Raw genomic sequence first — 19,757 nt, forward strand, 5'->3', positions numbered from 1 at the left:
CGAACTCCCAACTCTTGAGCCACGATCGCCCCATAACATGTGTAGATTTCTGAATATGGCTCAATCCAAACGATTACTACTCTCCAAATTATCTTTCATGTCAGGTTTTTGAATGCTGTCCATGCACTGTTCATTTTTTTTAATCAAGACACTCAAATTAGTGCTTACTGAGGGGAAAGTGCTTTTAGACTCATTTAAAATTCTCATTTTTAATCAATGCCATATTTTAAGAGGATGCAGTTTTTTCCCTTTTTCCTCTTAATTCAGATAATTGTATTTATCTCCCTCATTTAAATGCATCCTTAGGTCGTGTTCTGAGTCATCGTGATTTGAATGCAGTTCTGGAGAAACCTCACCGCTAGCAGTTGAATAGCATTATTCTTTTCAGTGACCACTGACCTCTAAGTTAGTGGTGTTGCTCTGCACAGCATCTACATATATTACTTATTTACTTACTTACATATTAGTTTACTTTATGTAAATATATGGATAAATAATAAAAACAAAGTGAAAGGGAAGAAAACCAGGCATGTTCACTATTCTGTAAGCCTTACATCATGTGGTTTTCCATACATGTGCAAACATGCAAAATATATAAATATGCTGAAAAACACGGTTCTGTTCTTCATCTCTGAACATTTTCTTGTCTTGTTCTTGTCTTTTGCAGCTTTGAAACTCGGACCAGAGGCTTTCCGTTTCGATGGCGGCGTTGAGGCCATCGCCACCCGCCAGAACGAGAAGTATTTCATCCTCCGTCCTGAGGTCATTGAGACCTACATGTACATGTGGAGGTTTACCCATGACCCCAAATACAGAGAGTGGGGCTGGGAGGCTGTACAGGTAAAATATCTATCTATGAAAACGAAGATTGTGTTAATTTGAGAAAAACTGGAGACAAAATTCTGAAAGGAAAAGTAAAGTTTTTCTATTTAAAAATCCATAAATTGCCTGTAAAAACAAAAACAAAAAAACCTCACACAAGGTCACTCATGATTTAGTGAATAATCCTCCCTAAGGTTCAGTGATTTATGTCACCAGTCACCGATGGCCTTCTTTGTCTCCCTCTCCCTCCGTGCTGTCCGTCTCCATCACCGTCTCTCATTCAGGCCTTGGAGCAGTACTGTAGAGTCGACGGAGGCTACAGCGGCATCAGAGATGTCTACGCTTCATCTCCAAACTACGACGACGTGCAGCAGAGCTTCTACTTGGCCGAGACGCTCAAGTAAGACACAAACTGAACACCCTTCACTTCTGTCCTCTTATGATTGTGCTGTCATTGCATTTTATGGTGTGACTAGGACCCTGCAGCCCCGAACTGACAGAGATGTCAAGCCCCACACAGACACACACAGGTTGTCATTCATTCACACTAAGCTCCAGGGAAGAGTGTCACACACTTCCTGAAATTGAGGGACTTTTGTAGCTGTACAAAATAAGTAAAGTACATTTTAGGCCCAAAATTGCAAGCTACTGCAAGACGGAAAAAATATTAGGTTCACAAATGAGGCAGAAATAGAGGGGAAAGTGTTTAAAGCAGAATCTTTAGGTCTTTTTGCTTTTAGCAGATAGTTTAATATGGATTTCTTAGGAGGAAGAATGTGGGACAGAGGGAAAGAGGGACAACTTGAAGTGTTAAAAAAAAAGTTGGACTCAAACTGTGAACAGTGGGATTACATAGCTGTTGCTGTTATACCTGGACAGCCCAACATTGTAACCAGAGTATCTACAGGTCCTTAAAACACATTTAGTATCAAATTGTCCTAATGTTGTTTTCACTGTTTATGTTTTTACAGATTATAAATGTGCTGTTTTCAGAATAGGCCAGAATCCAATTCACAGTGAAATTCAGAGGTCAGAGGCAGAGAGAAAAGCCGTGAATCACAGTTAACCTAGTTATAGTATAAACCAAAGATTTAGCTTTCTGTATTTAATGAATATGAAGTAGAGGAATATCAGCTGTAAGGATTTTACTTATTTATTAATAAATAACTACAAAGAAGTACTAAGAAATATGTACAAAGGAAGACTGCAGTACAGGGTTAAAAATAAAATGCAACAAAGTACAAACCTTAATTCTCTCAGCAGTAGGCTATAAAAAAGAGCTTTCTTCTTCTATTGCCCCAGACTGTGCAACTCAGTAAAATGCACTGTCATTCCTATAACAATTAAACCAGATGATTTCTTATAGACTGGTTATGTTTAATCAAAAAAAAGTGCATTTTTTGGCATAAAAGATGACATGAAGGAGAACCAAAGTGACTTACCAGTGGCAAAGATCTTGCTGTACTGCTGTAACACCAGTAGCATCTACAAGCTTAAGCCTCATTTATACGCTGTTGTGGACAGACAGCTGGAGATATAAACAACTTCAAGGTCTCATTTATGTTGTTCTTTTTAAAGTCCAATTGAAGTCCACTCCCTCATGCACATGCATAGTTTTCATTCTGCCTGAAATATTTGTCAAAGCGGAGCTAAATTGATGAATTTGGAGTTAAACAGCAGAGCTGGTTACGTGGGATGAATTTACCATCCATCCATCCATCCATCTTCATCCGCTTATCCGAGGTCGGGTCGCGGGGGTAGCAGCCTAAGCAAAGAGGTCCAGACCTCCCTCTCCCCAGCCACCTCCTCCAGCTTGTCCGGGGGAATACCAAGGCGTTCCCAGGCCAGCCGAGAGATATAATCTCTCCAGCGTGTCCTGGGTCTGCCCCGGGGCCTCCTCCCGGTGGGACATGCCTGGAACACCTCGCCCAGGAGGCGCCCAGGGGGCATCCTTGCCAGATGCCCGAACCACCTCAGCTGGCTCCTTTCGATGTGGAGCAGCAGCTGCTCTACTCTAAGCCCCTCCCGGATGGCCGAACTTCTCACCCTATCTCTAAGGGAGAGGCCAGCCACCCTTCGGAGGAAGCTCATTTCCGCCGCTTGTATCCGCGATCTCGTTCTTTCGGTCACTACCCACAGCTCGTGGCCATAGGTGAGGGTAGGGACGTAGATCGACCGGTAAATTGAGAGCTTCGCTTTTACACTCAGCTCCCTCTTCACCACGACGGACCGGTGCAGCGTCCGCATTACTGCAGCCGCAGCCCCAATCCGTCTGTCGATCTCCAGCTCCCTTCTCCCATCACTCGCGAACAAGACCCCGAGATACTTGAACTCCTCCACTTGGGGCAGGAACTCATCCCCGACCCGGAGTGGGCACTCCACCCTTTTCCGGCTGAGAACCATGGCCTCAGATTTGGAGGTGCTGATCCTCATTCCCGCTGCGTTACACTCGGCTGCGAACCGCTCCAGTGCGAGCTGGAGGCCCTCACCCGATGAAGCCAACAGAACCACATCATCCGCAAAAATCAGAGATGAGATTCTGAGGCCACCAAAGCGAAAGCCCTCCGCCACTTGGCTGCGCCTAGAAATCCTGTCCATAAAAATTATGAACAGAACCGGAGACAAAGGGCAGCCCTGGCGGAGCCCATCACCCACCGGGAACGAGTCCGACTTATTGCCGGCAATGCGAACCAAGCTCTTGCAACGGTTGTATAGGGATTGAATGGCCCGTAGCAATGGGCCAGACACCCCATACTCGCGCAACACCTCCCACAGGACGCCCCGAGGGACACGGTCGAATGCCTTCTCCAGGTCCACAAAACACATGTAGACTGGTTGGGCAAACTCCCATGCACCCTCAAGTATCCTCGAGAGGACAAAGAGCTGGTCCAGTGTTCCGCGACCAGGACGAAAACCGCATTGTTCCTCCTGTATCCGAGGTTCGACTAGCGGACGAACCCTCCTCTCCAGCACCCTGGCATAGACTTTCCCGGGGAGGCTGAGGAGTGTGATCCCCCTGTAGTTGGAACACACCCTCCGGTCCCCCTTCTTGAAGATGGGGACCACCACCCCGGTCTGCCAGTCCACAGGTACTGCCCCTGATCTCCACGCAACATTGCAGAGACGTGTCAACCAAGACAGCCCTACAACGTCCAGAGCCTTCAGGAACTCGGGGCGGACCTCATCGACACCAGGGGCTCTGCCACCAAGGAGTTGTTTAACTGCCTCAGTGACCTCGCCCCCGGAAATCGGTGGGTCACACCCCTCATCCCCAGACTCTGCTTCCTCCCCGGAAGACGTGTCAGTGGGATTAAGGAGGTCCTCGAAGTATTCCTTCCACCGCCCGACAATTTTCTCAGTCGACGTCAACAGCGCTCCGCCAGCACTATACACAGTGCAGGTAGAGCACCGCTTTCCCCTCCTGAGACGCCTGACGGTTTGCCAGAATCTCTTCGAGGCAGTCCGAAAGTCTTTTTCCATGGCCTCTCCGAACTCCTCCCACACCCGAGTTTTTGCTTCAGCCACTGCCCGAGCCGCATTCCGCTTGGCCTGTCGATACCTGTCGGCTGCCTCCGGAGTCCCACAGGCTAACCAAGCCCGATAGGCCTCCTTCTTCAGCCTGGTGGCTCCCTTCACCTCTGGTGTCCACCATTTGGTTCGGGGATTACCACCACGGCAGGCACCAACCACCTTGCGGCCGCAGCTCAATGCAGCAGCTTCGGCAATGGAGACGCTGAACATGGTCCATTCGGACTCAATGTCCCCAGTCTCCCTCGGGATGCTGTTGAAGCTCTGCCGGAGGTGTGCGTTGAAGATCTCGCGGACTGGGGCCTCTGCTAGACGTTCCCAGCACACCCTCACTACGCGTTTAGGTGCACCAGGTCTGTCCAGCGTCCTCCCCCGCCACCTGATCCAACTCACCACCAGGTGGTGATCAGTTGACAGCTCAGCCCCTCTCTTTACCCGAGTGTCCAGAACATATGGTCGCAGGTCTGGTGATACGATTACAAAATCGATCATCGACCTACGGCCTAGAGCATCCTGGTGCCACGTGCACTTATGGACACTCTTATGTTCGAACAGGGTGTTCGTTATGGCCAAACTGTGATTAGCACAGAAGTCCAATAACAAAGCACCGCTCGGGTTCAGATCAGGGAGGCCGTTCCTCCCAATCACGCCCCTCCAGGTCTCGCTGTCGTTACCCACGTGAGCATTGAAGTCTCCCAGCAGGACAACAGAGTCTCCAGGTGGAGCACCTTCCAGCACCCCCCCCAGGGACTCTAAGAAGGCTGGGTACTCCGAACTGCCACTCGGCGCATAAGCGCAGATGACAGTCAGGACCCGTTCCCCGACCCTAAGGCGCAGGGAACAAACCCTCTCGTCCACCGGGAAAAACCCCAACGTACCGGCAGCAAGCCGAGGGGATATAAGAATACCCACCCCAGCCCGCCGCCTCTCACCAGGGGCAACTCCAGACTGAGACAGAGTCCAGCCCCTCTCCAGGAGACTGGTTCCAGAGCCCAGACAATGCGTAGAGGTGAGCCCAACTATATCTAGCCGGTACCTCTCAACCTCACGCACCAACTCAGGCTCCTTCCCCACCAGAGAGGTGACATTCCATGTCCCTATTGCCAGTCTTGGCAGCCGGGGGTCGGTCCGCCAGGGCCTCCGCTCCTGGCCGCCACCCGGCTCACAATGCACCCGACCCCTATGGCGCCTCCTGCGGGTGGTGGGCCTGCGGGAGGATGGGCCCATGTCTCCTCTTCGGGCTGTGCCCGGCCGGGCCCCATGGACTAAGGCCCGGCCACCAGACGCTCGCCCTCGGGCACCCTCCCCGGGCCTGGCTCCAGGGCGGGGCCCCGGTAACCCTATCCCGGGCAGGGTAAACTGTTCCCTCGATATTCTTTTCATGGGGGTCTTCTGAATCGCTCTTTGTCTGGTCCCTCACCCAGGACCAGTTTGCCATGGGAGACCCTACCAGGGGGCAAAAGCCCCCAGACAACATAGCCCCTGGGATCCCTGGGACACACAAACCCCTCCACCACGATAAGGTAGCGATTCAAGGAGGAGGGGATGAATTTACATTTTAAAAAAAGCCAAAACAAACAAGAAATATTGTGTCTAGAGAAAAGCTGTAAGACATCTGTCATCTCTCATTTAGTCCTAAATATTTAGTAGCTTGTAATTCCAGGACTCAAAAAAGCTTCCTTTTGGTTAGTTTTCTTTGTCAGAAGTGGGATGCGGTCAACACCAAAGGCTTAATGTGGATGGTTTACTGTTATGTGGCTCAATTCCGTGTCTTGTCTTGGTTAGAGTTGACATTTCGGGTGTGAATGTCATATTTGTGCCCTCCTCTTTTTGCTCTTCTGGAGTAAAAAACACTCAAACGCAGCTGGGACTTTCTATCCTGTAGATGACAAAGAGGCTTTTAGAGTTACTGGTAAACCAGAGTATATTCATCTTTTTTCATTTCAACATCTGTTTTGCATTCCCGAAACAGTCCAAAGCTAAACTAGGATGATTTCTCCTCTGGGACGTATAATAACATGAAAAGAATTGGATACAAATGTGCAGAACTTGTTCTGAATAAAAGAATATTTTGCAGCATTATAAATAAACTTCCTCTTCACGACTGAAAACGGTGCCTTGATACATTAGATCTGAAATAGCAGAAATCTAGTAGAGAAAGCCAGAAACTGTGAAAAACACACCACACCACAGGCAGCACGCCGTCTCACTTTTTTCTTAATACATGGCTGATATTTTTACTTAACTGCCCTTATGTGCACGTCTCAGTTTGAATGTGTTAATGTGTGCGTGAGGGTGTGAGCGTTTGAGTGTGCAGCCAAAAAATGGCTCTTTAAACGTGTTGTCAGCCACGCAGTATGATGTCTGGTGGCTAATAGGGCTTTCTCTCGCCTCTCCAGCTGTGCTCAAGAAGACAAGTCTGTTTAAAGCACGAGGAAAAGTCTCGGCTACAGCTTAACGTGGGTGGAAGCGTGTGGTCATGCACTCTGTTGTGTGTGTTTGTGTTTACTTTGTGTGTCTGACTACGCAAAGGAGGAACAAGGAGAGCATTCAGTGTTAGTGTCATTATGAAACATTGGGTCAGTAGTGCCAGAGTCAGGTAAGTAGTAGTAGCAGCTACACAAGAGTTATTCATTACATGTTCTTTTCAGGTACTTTTATAGTATTTTGCTCAAAGTTGCAGCTTCTAGTTAATGTATTTTTTTATGGATGTAACACAATCAACCATTCACAGCGTAGAACTATGCTAAAATTAAAGCTTAAAAGAGCCGGGGAATCAAGGCTGAAAATTCTGCATTCATTGCTCCTGTTAATCGAACATGGTTGTAGGGCACGGTTTTCTGACCAGTTATCCATTTTTACATGAATATTTTTAAGTTGCCTGAAGCAAATAAAGAAAAATGTTCAAGGCGAATTTAAAATCAGCTGTCAGAGACTCAGCAGCATTGAGAAAGCGCGCACAGGCTGTAAAATAGCTTAGTGCAGTTGAGCTTTAGAGCTGATACGACTGGTGATCAGATATCAATACTGTGGCTTCAGGTCTCTGCTGATGCCGAGTGACAATCTGACAGGAGTGTAAAATTATGCCAAGGGTCACACTAGAATATAAACAGGACAACAATGTCCTCGTGACGAGGAAAATTCGGTGGTTTGCATTGAATGTTTTTGCTGTTGGCGACCGATTGCAAGTAGTTATGGCAACCAGCTGTGTTTTACACACATATGATGATCACAAACAGACTGATCGCAGACTGACTCTGTCTTATTCCCACTTTTATCACCGTCTCAGCCCTGATTCCCATCTACAAAGCAAACAATTCACACAGCACACGTATCCAAACACTTTTTTTAGTGTGACTGTAGCATAAAACTCTTGTTCAGCTTAACATTAAACATCCAAAATGGTCCTTTGTGCGAGTTCTTTCTACTGATCATCAATCACGCTGGGTCTTCTTTTACTGCTCTGTCTGAGGGCACGTCTTTACTGCCCGTCTCTTACACGCCAACAGCTCACAAAAACAAAAAATAAGATGATATGATGAATACAGCTTAGGTTAAGTGCACCAAAAGCTTCCCAGCAACTGTTACAACAAAACATAATGAATGAGCGATAGAGGGAGAGAGGCCAAAGCCTCATCGTCTGAGCTTTTCTGCTAGTATCAGCTCATGGTGACCACAGTTTGAGGTTAAGTCACAGATTTCAGAGGAAGAGCCAACAGTTTCTATGCCCACACGACATATAAGAGTGTGCAAATGAACCCCCGCCTGCCACAAACAGATTCTGAATCTGTGGTATTATGGCACATGTTTTAAATGCTGCTAAGAACTGTTTTTAAGTTTTGTGGAAATGTAATGAGGACTCTTCAAAGGCTTTAAGATTCAATGTATGGAGTACATACATTACAAGTACAAGTATTACAGTTACATTACAGTACAAGTATGGAGAGAAGGACCCTTTGGTTGTTCTCTAAAGAGCATTAAAGCTGTTGAGAGTTATGTTTTTTGTTTTGTTTTGTTTTTTTCACAGTACAATATTCATTTTTTATTAAGCAATTAAGCTTTAAAGTTGAATGGAATGCATTTATTAAAGGCACAAGATACCAAATCAATACATTGATTTCCCACATCTGATATCAGCGTTTCTCACAGTTACCATTAACGTCAGCATGAATGTCTTCATTACTGTGTTCATCTGCTGATTATTGTTCAAATTACATCCTTAATTGACAAGAAAGAGTTTAAAATATACATTACAGGTTTCCACAGCTTCCCTAATGTTTAGTATTTGATCATGTGAGACAAATATAATAACATAAAATCAAAACCTGTGTGCATGCATGAAGCAGTGGACTTCATGGATGGACTGATTAAAGACCAAAGTTTCTATTCGCCTCTTTCTCCCGAGCCTCATGCAGATTTATCATCCTCTCCGTTTCCTTTACTCCCTTAGAAATGATATCAGCCACTCCTCCATCTCCCCCTCCTCCTCCACCTCTATCATTTTTTTCCCTCCCCACATACCAGACAGCTGTTGACAGGAAGTCAAGGTTATCCTAACAGAGCCTTATGGGGGCGAAGTGCCATCCAATCCAGCTTTTATTTTATAGGCAGTATATTTTAACAAGCGTCACCTCTACTCCTGATTAAAACACTCACGGACACAGAAACCAACACAGCCAAAGTGTCCGACTTCCTTCTCAGATCAGTTTGTAGAGATTTATTTTTCCTCTTCATCGACATAAAAGGGAGAGCTGGCTATTTGTCTAGGCAAGTGGAACAGAAAAGAAAAAAGTGTCTCTGAATGCTAATGTGTTATTAGCATTTTCTCACATTAAAGGCCCCCCACAGACAACTGGAAGGCAGAATAACTGCGTAACTGACCACGAGCCTGGACACTAACATAATAATTACCCCATCGGTCAGGCAACTGAAACAGACCTCGGCAGACACAGAAAATATCAATCCCATTTAGCTGCGAACCCACAAGTCTAATCCTCCTAATGTGACTCGGGGACTCTGGCATCTTCCAGCATTCATCTTCCCGATGCTGCCAAGGACGCCGTCGTACTTCACACTCCTGTCTGCCTTCAATCACTCGCTGCTGTCTGCTTGTTTGGCTGGCAGGCAAGCAGAGGAGGATGGGGACTCGTCCTGGAGTTTGAAGGCTTCGTGGACAACCAGCTTCTCTACTGAGTCATTATTTCATCCTTAGCTCACGCTTTCTTTTTAAGCTTGTCCCTTTTCTTCAGCTCCATTGTTTAAATTTTCATTTGCGACCAGTTGAAAACAAATCGTTTGTTTTTCACTCAACATGATGAAATCTGATAAGACGCCACAGGACCGCCAGCTGTCCTGAAACTCTTTCAATTTGCTTATCACTCCTTTGATGGATAATAATATTTCAGGGCCGTTTCATAACAGGGCGGTTTGATGACAGCGAAGCACAAAAATTGCATGACTTCAAGTTTCATAAACCAGTCTGAAATAGAGTCGCACCCATTCTTCGCTTTCAGTTCCACATCGGTCTCATCACAGCTTTGGCGAAACCATCGAATAAATATTGCAAAAGCTGAAATGCTCAGGAGTAAACTGTTTTTATTTTATTTTATTTTATTTTGATTTCCATAACTCTCATAAAGAAATCAAGGAGGGAATTGAAGCGCATTTAAACAGTTTATGAATAATGAATTCGGGTGGGACCACAGCACAGTCACAAACATTACTTTATTTTGGATCATTTATGCTAAGTTTGCTGCAACATTTCGTAGTTTAGCAACTTGATCTGACCCCTTCTTCTCTCCCACAGGTATCTCTACCTCCTCTTCTCTGAGGATGACCACCTACCATTCGAACACTGGGTCTTCAATACCGAGGCTCACCCCCTGCCCGTCATAAGGAAGGATAAAACGGACAGACCCAACGAAGTGGAGTAACGGACCTGCCTGCACCGACGCCCAGAAACGTGTGAGAACCTCGATCCTGTATACTGAGCCTCCAGCTGTCTGAAACTGTTGAGCCGCTTGGAGCCCTGAGTGGTTACAGATCAGACTTCACCTGATATTGTTGATGGGCTCAAAACTGAACCCACTTGTGCTGGAGCCGGGTTCTCGCTGGAGACTCCAGGGGTTTTTGTTTTGTTTTCCTTCACTTGATTTTTTTTTCTTCTTCTCTGGTTGAGTCCAAAGGCTGACCCAAAGCAACATATGTACTGCTGAATAACATGATAGCTCATCAAAATGTAGACATAATAATTTGAATCAAGATCTAAAGAAAAAAAAAAAGGCTGTTTATTTCACTCCTCGGTTTGACTTCCTTCGCTTTTCTGTTCATTTGGAGGGACAGTGTGACCAGCTATCACTTTATTCATCAGTTTAATTGTTGCTAGTAGCCATTTTTGATGAGGAGGAGGACGCTGACAGTCATTCACCACTGATATGAACTACCATGGAGCCCGAGTGTTTGGGCACCACACCAAGGAAAAGCTCCCCACTGAGGATCACAAGGCTGGCTGGCCGCGTGAACGGACGCTCAATTCCCTTCACATGTGTCGTCTTTTACCTGCTGCTCTACCACAACAACATCTGAATAGGAACTAGGAACCGGTCTTTCCTGCACCGACTTGAGTGTTTCATAGTGTCGTCAGAGAACTGCTGGTTTTCTTAAAAAAAGAATAGAAAAAAAGGAAAGCCGCAGCACAACCCGAGCCTCTTTTTATAAACCTAACCGACTCTTCTTCCTCCTTCCTTTCTCTTGAGTTGGATGTGACAAATGACGACCAGCCGCACCAGCTCATTACCTGCCAGTAACTCCACTTTCTCCCCACGAGGTTTACACAAAGCCATCCTCCTCCTCCTCCTTATTCTTCTTCTGCTTTTCATCTGCATCTTTGACCCGCTTTTAGATTTCTTTCTCCTTTTCATATGTGCTCTGGGGGTTCGACCAGCACAGGTTTTTTTAAAAACTGAATCAGAATTCGTTCGACAGTTTTTCTCCATTTACTGAAAAATAAAATACACATTTTTTCTTTCTTCCTTTTAAACACTGAAAAGAGCATGAACCAAAAGAAAAAAAAGGAACATTTGCCTCAGTCTGATGGAGCGTTCAACCACTTTTCACAGTCTTACTCCAAAGATGATGTCTGCACAGCTGTAATGGAGCATGGAGATTAGTTGGAGTGCGGATGAAAGCTGTAGAAAGAATTAGGTACTGATTAGGTCCTGACATTCAACAGAAATCTTCTGAAAATGCTAATATCCTCACAATTGACCATGTGTATGCATTAAAAATTTAGCTTCCAGGCTCTCTACAAGAGGAAACTGATTTATTACAGTCCTCTGTAATCCTTGTGCATCAGTCGAGCCCTCGTCCTCTTCTTCACCGCGGTGTTGCTTCTTCCTGTTTCCGTCCTCCAGGTCCGCGTAGGGCAGCCTGTAGGATCTTCCCTCCTCTGTGAGGAGACGCCGTCGCTCGACTCTTCTATAACTATCCACCTTCACACACACAAGAAGCCATACTACTGCAACGCAGCTTCACCGTGCTGTCGTTAACGGGTTTTTTTGTTTCGTTTTTTTTCATCCTCCACTCACATGTAGAGTTTGTGACCGTGTTTGTTGCTTTTGTATCTTCAGAGTCGCGCTCGCCTGGTCATTTTAGTTTAATTTCACAGTGAAGACTTCTCCCGATGCCACACAGGAACCAGATTTAATCCAGTTTAGTCTTCGATCTAGTGCCTTCGCTGTAGAGAAGGAGGGAGAAAGCAGCTCTCGCAAACACAAAAAGCAGTTTCAAAGCAGTATTGCAGCTTTAACTAAGAGCTCCCATTGCTCTGATGAGGATTATAATAAATCTAGACATGGATTAAAGGATGATAACTGCTTTTTAATTTGACGTTTGGAGTAAGTTGGGCTTGATAAATGGCTCAAGAGTTGGTAGGAACTTGGGCTTTGTTGTGCTAAGAGGGAGATCAGAACACCAAAGTCCTGAGTTCAGAATTAAAATCGAAAATAAGTCCTATGCGCTTTACTTTTTCCATCTCCAGAGTCTGCGTCTCTGTTGGGAATCGCAGTCTAATCATTTGAGACCTGTGCAGGGCTCAGTCAACACATATTTGTTTGGCTATACTGACATCTAGTGGTAAGTCTAAATATTACAGTCTAAATAACCGTAGTCTGATAAGTCAACAGCTACTTCTATGTCCATAAAAGTATTTACAGCTCAACAAACAAGGAAAGGGAAAACAAGCACTGTTGTACTTTGAGCCTTTATATTGAATATTTGATGGAGCGAGGGCCTAGCTCATAGAACTGCACATTCAGTTCTGCTTATCCTCCAAATGAGCTTTAAACTGACAGATGGTGAGTCATTAGAAAGTTCAGTCAACAACAGGATGACTGCTGAGCTGATTTATTTGTTCTGGCTGAGCGACGCTTGTGCAGGTTATTTTTCTCAGCAGGTTAAAGAACATTTGCCCCAGGTGTCTCAGAGCAGGTAAATCAGTCTGTAAGGATTTCAGAATCAGTGCTTTCTGTTTTTTTTTCTTGTTTCGTCATCAGTTCTGCATCTTCCAGCTTACCTGCAGTGTTGTTTTATCCATCTAGATTTTTTTGGTGTGAGTCCTCCAGTTTTGGAGAACATACAGTCAAGAGGAAAACATCATGGGTTTATGTGCACTTCTTTCAGCACGTTTAATGGGCACAGTTTGATGAAAAAGAAATACATGAAACCGCTCACAAGAATGTTTGTAGAGTTTTGTGGATTCATAAAAAGTTGATTCTGTTCATCTGGACGTAGCGTTTTCAGTGGGGGAAACGTTTCGTCACTCATCCAAGTGGCTTCTTCAGTCTCAGCTGACTGCAGGTTTCTCCAGTGTTATAAACAGTACATAAGATTGGGGAAACCACAGTTAGCTGAGACTGAGGAAGTCACTTGGGTGAGTGACGAAACGTTTCCCCCACTGAAAACGCTACGTCCAGATGAACAGAATCAACTTTTGGAGATTTACTTACTTGGATGATTGAGCATGCATCAAGACATAAAAAACTCAATATTCAAGAAAGGGCAGAAATCTCTACAGCCAATATCTACAAAAACAGTCGGCTAACAACAAAATAATCTAGATGGATGAATAGCACTACAGCACTACTTCTCTCCCTTTAGAAGAGCCCATTTTTCCAGATTCAGTGCCCAAGCATTCAGAATTTTTTACTTCCTGCCACCTCAAAATCGCCACTATTCACAAAAGATGAAGCTTTGACAAACCATACCACAGTCCTGTGTTTGCACGATGCTAAACTCCCAGATTTTTTTTATTTTGTTTGGAAAAGTAAAGCCCAAAATGCTCAAGCCCCGGTTTTTACCAACACTGACATATCGTTTCTTATTCTCTGAGCTGTGACCAATCTCTTCATGTTCTTTCTGTCACTGTACAGACGGCAGAGCTTACTGTTTGGTTTAGTTAGAGTGGCATTTATTACCCACGTGATGGTGTATTGTTGTAATTCTGCTGATTGTGTTAATTTATTCTGTGCTAGAGAACATAGGAAACATTGGGAGCCGACCCCTAGGTGGCGCTGTGGGTTTTTAATTGGATTAGAGACAAAGACTGGCAGAGAGAAAGCTTCACAGCTGTGTGCTGGTCTGTTGGGTTTTAAAGAGCTGGCACCTTTACAGAACAACAGAAAAAAGGGGCGAAGGAACCACCTGGGAGTTGATGGGAAAACCTATAGGGAGCCGCATGAATGTACCATCCAATGTGAAGCGAAGAATATTTTGTTTGTATTTTTGTCTTTGTTCGCTTCAGTGTGCTTTATGTTTGTTTTTTGGGTTATTTGGGGGGTCGCTTTGTTTTGGGGTTTTGTTTTTTGGGGGCTTTCTGGTATCTTCCACAGAAAGTGGAAGCCAGGCGTGCAGACAGGAAAAGGTTTGAGAGCAAAACAGATGGAGAGCTGCTTAATGTAGCTGTTTATGTGGGAAATGACCAAATCTATCACATGAGGTTTATTTCTACACTGTAGGGACATTTTTGTTGTTTTTCTCTGGATGTGACAAAAAAACATAAAAAGAGTTAAAGACATAAAGTGTTCGTTGTACAGTAGAGTGTTAGCACACTGTGCAGCTTTATATGAAACCACAGAAACCAGTGAGAGCTGAAAACAGCACGGTTAAACTATGTAAACATCGCTGTCTGATGGCTGCTGATCAAGGTAACAAAATTCTGCTTCATCCATGTTTTGGGTTCAGTGGGACGGGCTCGCGAATCTTCATCCGACAAGTTTGGCAATAGAGACGTCAATTAATTGAAACAGAAAGCCTCTAATGAGGGAACGTGTGATTATTTTCTTCTGATTTCTTGTTTTTATTTTTATTCCTTTTTATGTTGCTGTATGAAAAAGATGAAAACTACAGGAAATTTGTACTTTACTGGTAGTAAATGTTAAGATACTGAACAGTGACAGTTATCAGCTGGCTGGGTTTAATTTGTAATCGATTACTTTGATCTCTGCCGACTGCTGTGACAGGCTCCGACTACACGATATGTTATAATGTGTCAGATTAGATTTTAAATTCAAAATATTATGTTTTACTTATTGGCTACGCCCACAGGCACGGAGGCCTAGAAATTCGTCAGCTACCACCTAGAAACCTAGAAGCTTTGTATTCCCTGAGTGGTTGGTGGAGATTGTAGACAGTGATGAGGTGAAACTGATCGCCATGGTTGCCTGTAGTTTTTATGGAAGACACTGGCGTGTCTGCAAACACTCTTAGACTACTTTCTGCGCTCTAGTGAAACGGTGAGAAAGGGCAGCACAAACCAGAAACATAGACCGTAATTTCCCTTCAAAGTAGTAAAAGCTCCAACTGTCAAGCTCGACTTTTATTTTGAAAAAAAATGTTCTCCGTTTTTGGGTTGAGTGACTTTTTTTTTTTTGCTAGCAAGTGTTTGCAGACAGGTCAGTATCTTCCGTGCAAGCGATGTGACTACAACAATGTGACCAAAGAAATCACAAGGATGTTTTGTTTCACCCCAAGTCCGTTACGGCAGATGGCAGATGGCTGCCCTTCCCTGAGCCCGGTTCAGCCGGGTTTTCTTCCTGTTAAAAGGGAGTTTTTCCTTCCCACTGTTTCCAAGTGCTGGGTTTTTTCTGTATTAGTTGTCTCTGTACAAAAAAAACTGAATTAAATTGAATCCGGGGCACTAATGTGAATCATTTCTATCTATCAAAAGACTCTAAAATATTAGAGCGAAAACTCCAACAATCAAAGAGTCTCTTATGAGCAAGCACTAGGTGACAGTGGAAAGGAAAAACTGCATTTTAACAGGAAGAAACCTCCGGTAGAACCAGGCTCTTTAATGATGCAGACTTTGGGAGAAAGAAGATAAAAGTTAACGACGTGTAGCAGTGGTATCTAAAAACATGGTGAGAAGAGGTCTGTGGACACAAAATACTTCTTTTTGAAACCAGAGAGGTCGCCCCCTGATGGCCATTAGAAAGAAGGCAGGATTAGCCTCACTTTTAAGGTCTTGGCGTTATTTTTTATTTATTTCTTTTACACTTTCTGCAGTCAGGACGTGGTGAGGCATTCTTTCGTCCATAACGCCAGTTCTTGTTCCCGAGTTCAACTTCTCGCTGATGTCGTGTAGTCTGAACCTGGCATTGGCCGTTCACATTGATCCTGATGGTTTTAGATACTCTATGTACTTGGCATTTAAGACCTGCAGCTAACAGCCCGAGTATTTTCTCTATCACGTCATTCCCTAAGATGGTCAAGTTACAGTCTAACATGTAAATATCTTCTTGAGGTCAAGAATACCCTGTGACAGTCCTGAACCCACAAAAATGTCCAGTGTGCAGTTAGATAAAAGAGAGAAAAGAGTTAAGGCTACGTTTCACCATTAAGGTACTGATATCTCTCTGATGTGATTTAAGTTATTTAAAATTTCCGATGATTTCTGTCCGGTTACAGATCAAAACATTTAATGGTGTGTGGGTTATACTTTCTTTTCTTTTTTTTAAGCCTCAGGTAAATATGATCGTTAATAGAGATTTGAATGGGTGAGATTTCGTGATATTTTCAGCAGTCATTTGCAGCATTTTGAGGAGTAATCTCCCAACAGGGAAATTTGCTTTCCAGGCATTAGTTGAACGCAGTATACATATGATTATAAATGTTGTTGTTGTCGATTTTTAAGCCCTGTGTGCAGACTTTTGTTTTGAAGGTTTGTATTCTTAGAAACATTTGACCCAATTAGACTTAAAGGGCTCAGTCCCAGCTTTTTCTTCCAAAAAATTTAGTTTCTCTTGTGCTCGTGTCCACCTGGATTTTTATCATTTTAACATTTTTTCTCTCTCTCTTATTTGACACTGAACTGGTCGTTTCACTACCTGCAAAAGGAGATCTGGAGAATGTATTTGGTTTCTGATGTTTGCTTTAGCTTCACGTTGTGTGACATCAGGCTTTTGTTCATTCTCACATGCAGACTTTTTTTTTTATCTGTTGTTTTCATGATTAAGCTGAAATGTCTTTGGTGATTTTATGATTATTGTGTTGACGGTCTGTTGCTTTCCAATGCCTTTCTATTAGTGAATATTAAAGGAGAATTACACCAGTTTCAGGAGTTCAAACCAAAGTCAGTCAGTCCTCTTTGAATATACACCACCTTAAACGTCTCATACAGACCACACTGACATTTGTTTTTCATGGTGGTACACGACCACTAGAAATGACTGGAACTCAATCTGAATTCCTGCAAATGGTCGTAAATCTCCTTTAAAGGGTTTAAACGTGTGAACCTCAGAAATGTATCTGTACAAAATATTGCTGATAATCTTTCCATTGCACATAGTTTACTTTGCATTTATATGCAATATTTTAATTTTGTGGGGAAATCTGTTTTATTGTGTTAATATTATAATTATTGAGTAAAAATGTAAATATTCCATTCCGGCAAACTGGCTGCTTGACATTTATATAAAAATCTCCTGAGCTTATGGATTAAGATGATATTAATGAGCAGCAGACTTTTTAATAAACTATATTTGTTACACTTCTATTGTGAATAAAAAATCTTTTAATATGTGGTTTCTTTGGATTTGTACTGTGTTATTTTAATCTACAGACCTGTTGTGGAATTTATTGGATTTGTGATATGAATTTAAAACCTGTGCTAAAAATTTGTCTGGGCTGCGAACACAAAACTACTTTCAGATTTAGAGCTCTAAACGTGTCTTTTCAGAATAAGAGCATGGTATTAATGTGTTCATTGGGATACTTAAGTAGATGGATCCCCTCTGTCAAACTTTTTACATCAAATTATGGCCTTACAATCAGTTGCAGCAGAAACTGGATCTCACTAGAACAGGCAACATTTTTTTAGGCTTCTGTCCAATTTTCGTGAGCCTGTGAACGGTGTAAATTGTAGCTTCTCTTTCCTGTTCTTGGCTGACAGGAGTGCCACCCGGTGTGGTCTTCTGCTGTTCTAGCCTGTCTGCTTCAAGGTTTTGTGCATTCGTACTCGTTCCTCGCTGTACCTTGAGTGTAACAAGTGGTTATTTGTTGCCTTCCTCTTGAAGCAGTCTGGCCATTTTCTAATGTCAACAAAACATTATCATCCACTCTGTTTCCTCTTTTTCAGACCATACTTCTCTAAACTGTAGACATAGTTGTGTGGGAAAGTCGCAGCAGTTTCTGAAATACTCAGATCAACCCAACACCACCAACAACCGTCCCGCGTCCAATCATTTAAACCAACTTTCTTCCCGTTCCTCATGCTCCATTTGAGGTGTCTACATGTCTAAATGCTTTGAGTTGCAGACATATGGTTGGCTGACTAGGTGTTTGTCTGAAGGATCGTGGGCTTTGGACTTTGCGTTTTGTCGCCACAATGCTGGTGGTGGAAGAAATTTAAGTTACTGCTATCTACTGTGGTTACACATATCTGCTAATTATTAGACTAATAAAATGCTGGAATTCCACTCAATGAATAAAACCGAAGCACATACATCTTGGAGGCCAGACACTACACAGCTGGACAAACATTAAAAAGCTTTCACAGCACATTAGTGGCTCCTAACTGGAAACTTGTGACAAATGCTTAGTGCCGTGCTTTAGCCCAGCCTGTAGCTGGTGAAGATGCAGAGAGGTGTTGGAAAGTTGCATCAGCAGGACAGGTGGATACTAACAGTTCACTCAGGGAATGAAGCAGGCATGGAGGAGATCCAGGCTCCAGACATCCAGAGAGTGCGAGAGCCCAAGGAGGACCACCGGAGGGGCATCCGTGCCACCCTCCTGGGAAGAGCTGAGGAGAGCCCCAGATGAGGGGTCACCCAGTAGCCCCGGCACAGAAGCCAGAGGGGGCTGCACCGGCGTGCCCGCCGGCTCTGCCGGCAGCCAGCTGTGCCAGAATTAACCGAGCCGCAGGCCCAGAGGCCGCAGGCCCGAGGGCCCCCCGCGCCCCGGAAGAGGCCTGACCGAGCAACAGGCGCCAGGCCCTGCCAAGTAGTCACCGGGATTGAGCTGGTACATACTTGAGCGCCCAGCCCCGGACACCAAGAACCACCAACGCACCGACCCCTGAGGGCATCAGTCACCGGCAGGGAGTGTGGTGAGGGGAGATAGGCCTTTGGAGGGCCTGGGAGTGTCCAGAGAGGTGGAGTGTAAGACCAGACGTGACATATAGACACAGACAAACTCTGTACATAAGATGTAAGGGCGGTGGCCACAATTCAGAGATGGTCCTGGTGTTTCACTGGGATGCTCTCTCCACATTGCAATGTGTTTATTAAACCCACTTCAAATCAAGCTCACTGGGTGTGTTGCAGGTTATTGTTAAAATTTCCATAACAATGTGTATATGTGTTAGTAGGATTAATGCATTTTCTGTTTGTGTGTGTGATTTTTGTGGGCCTCTCCTCCATGCAGTGTTTCAGACACTTTTCAATTCTCCACTCAAAGGCAGTCGGTTTTCCTCCCCAGGTTCCTTAGCCCAATTTGATCTCCCACACTAAACAACAGCGTTCTTCCATGTCTCCTCCTCCTCCTTCCACTGTAGTCTCATCTCCCCCCCTTGCAGCAGTCCATTGCAGTCAGTTGTCTTCAGCTTTGTCCTGTGTAATCCCACTGTCTCTGTCTGTTTGGTCATGCAACATGCAGCACCTGTATAAAAAAGGCCAAAGCAGACTGTACTTCCTTAGGAGCAGCACAACACAGAAGGACTCATCCAGGCTGGAAAAAAAATGTGCCAGTGCATATTGGGAATGGCACAGGCACCGATTGGTTTTCTATCGCCCATTTGCTGGGAGTAAGGGCGCCCTCCATTTGTGAGGTGCGCCTGCTGCTTGCGGCACAGGGAGGAGAGGGTGCGGCGCGGTGGGGAGCAGCATCTAATAACCAACTCGTGAAATAAAACA

At 44.5% G+C, this 19,757-nt stretch overlaps 1 protein-coding gene across 1 annotated transcript in view; it reads left to right on the forward strand.

Annotated features, from left to right (window-relative positions):
• man1a1 (mannosidase, alpha, class 1A, member 1) overlaps positions 1–17,434 on the forward strand; it is a 178,053-nt gene extending 160,619 nt beyond the window's left edge. Inside the window, exons 10-12 of the mRNA XM_085246727.1 lie at positions 668–840; positions 1,107–1,222; positions 10,157–17,434. Coding sequence (XP_085102853.1) covers positions 668–840; positions 1,107–1,222; positions 10,157–10,283 — 416 coding nt within the window. The 3' untranslated portion in view covers positions 10,284–17,434. The remainder of the gene's footprint in view (positions 1–667; positions 841–1,106; positions 1,223–10,156) is intronic.
• Positions 17,435–19,757: the final 2,323 nt, after the last annotated feature.

The sequence above is a fragment of the Mchenga conophoros genome, linkage group LG15 (assembly GCF_057382185.1).
Source record: "Mchenga conophoros isolate Kocher_MC1m ecotype Shallow Benthic linkage group LG15, M_conophoros_male_GT1.1, whole genome shotgun sequence".
NCBI lineage: Eukaryota > Metazoa > Chordata > Actinopteri > Cichliformes > Cichlidae > Mchenga > Mchenga conophoros.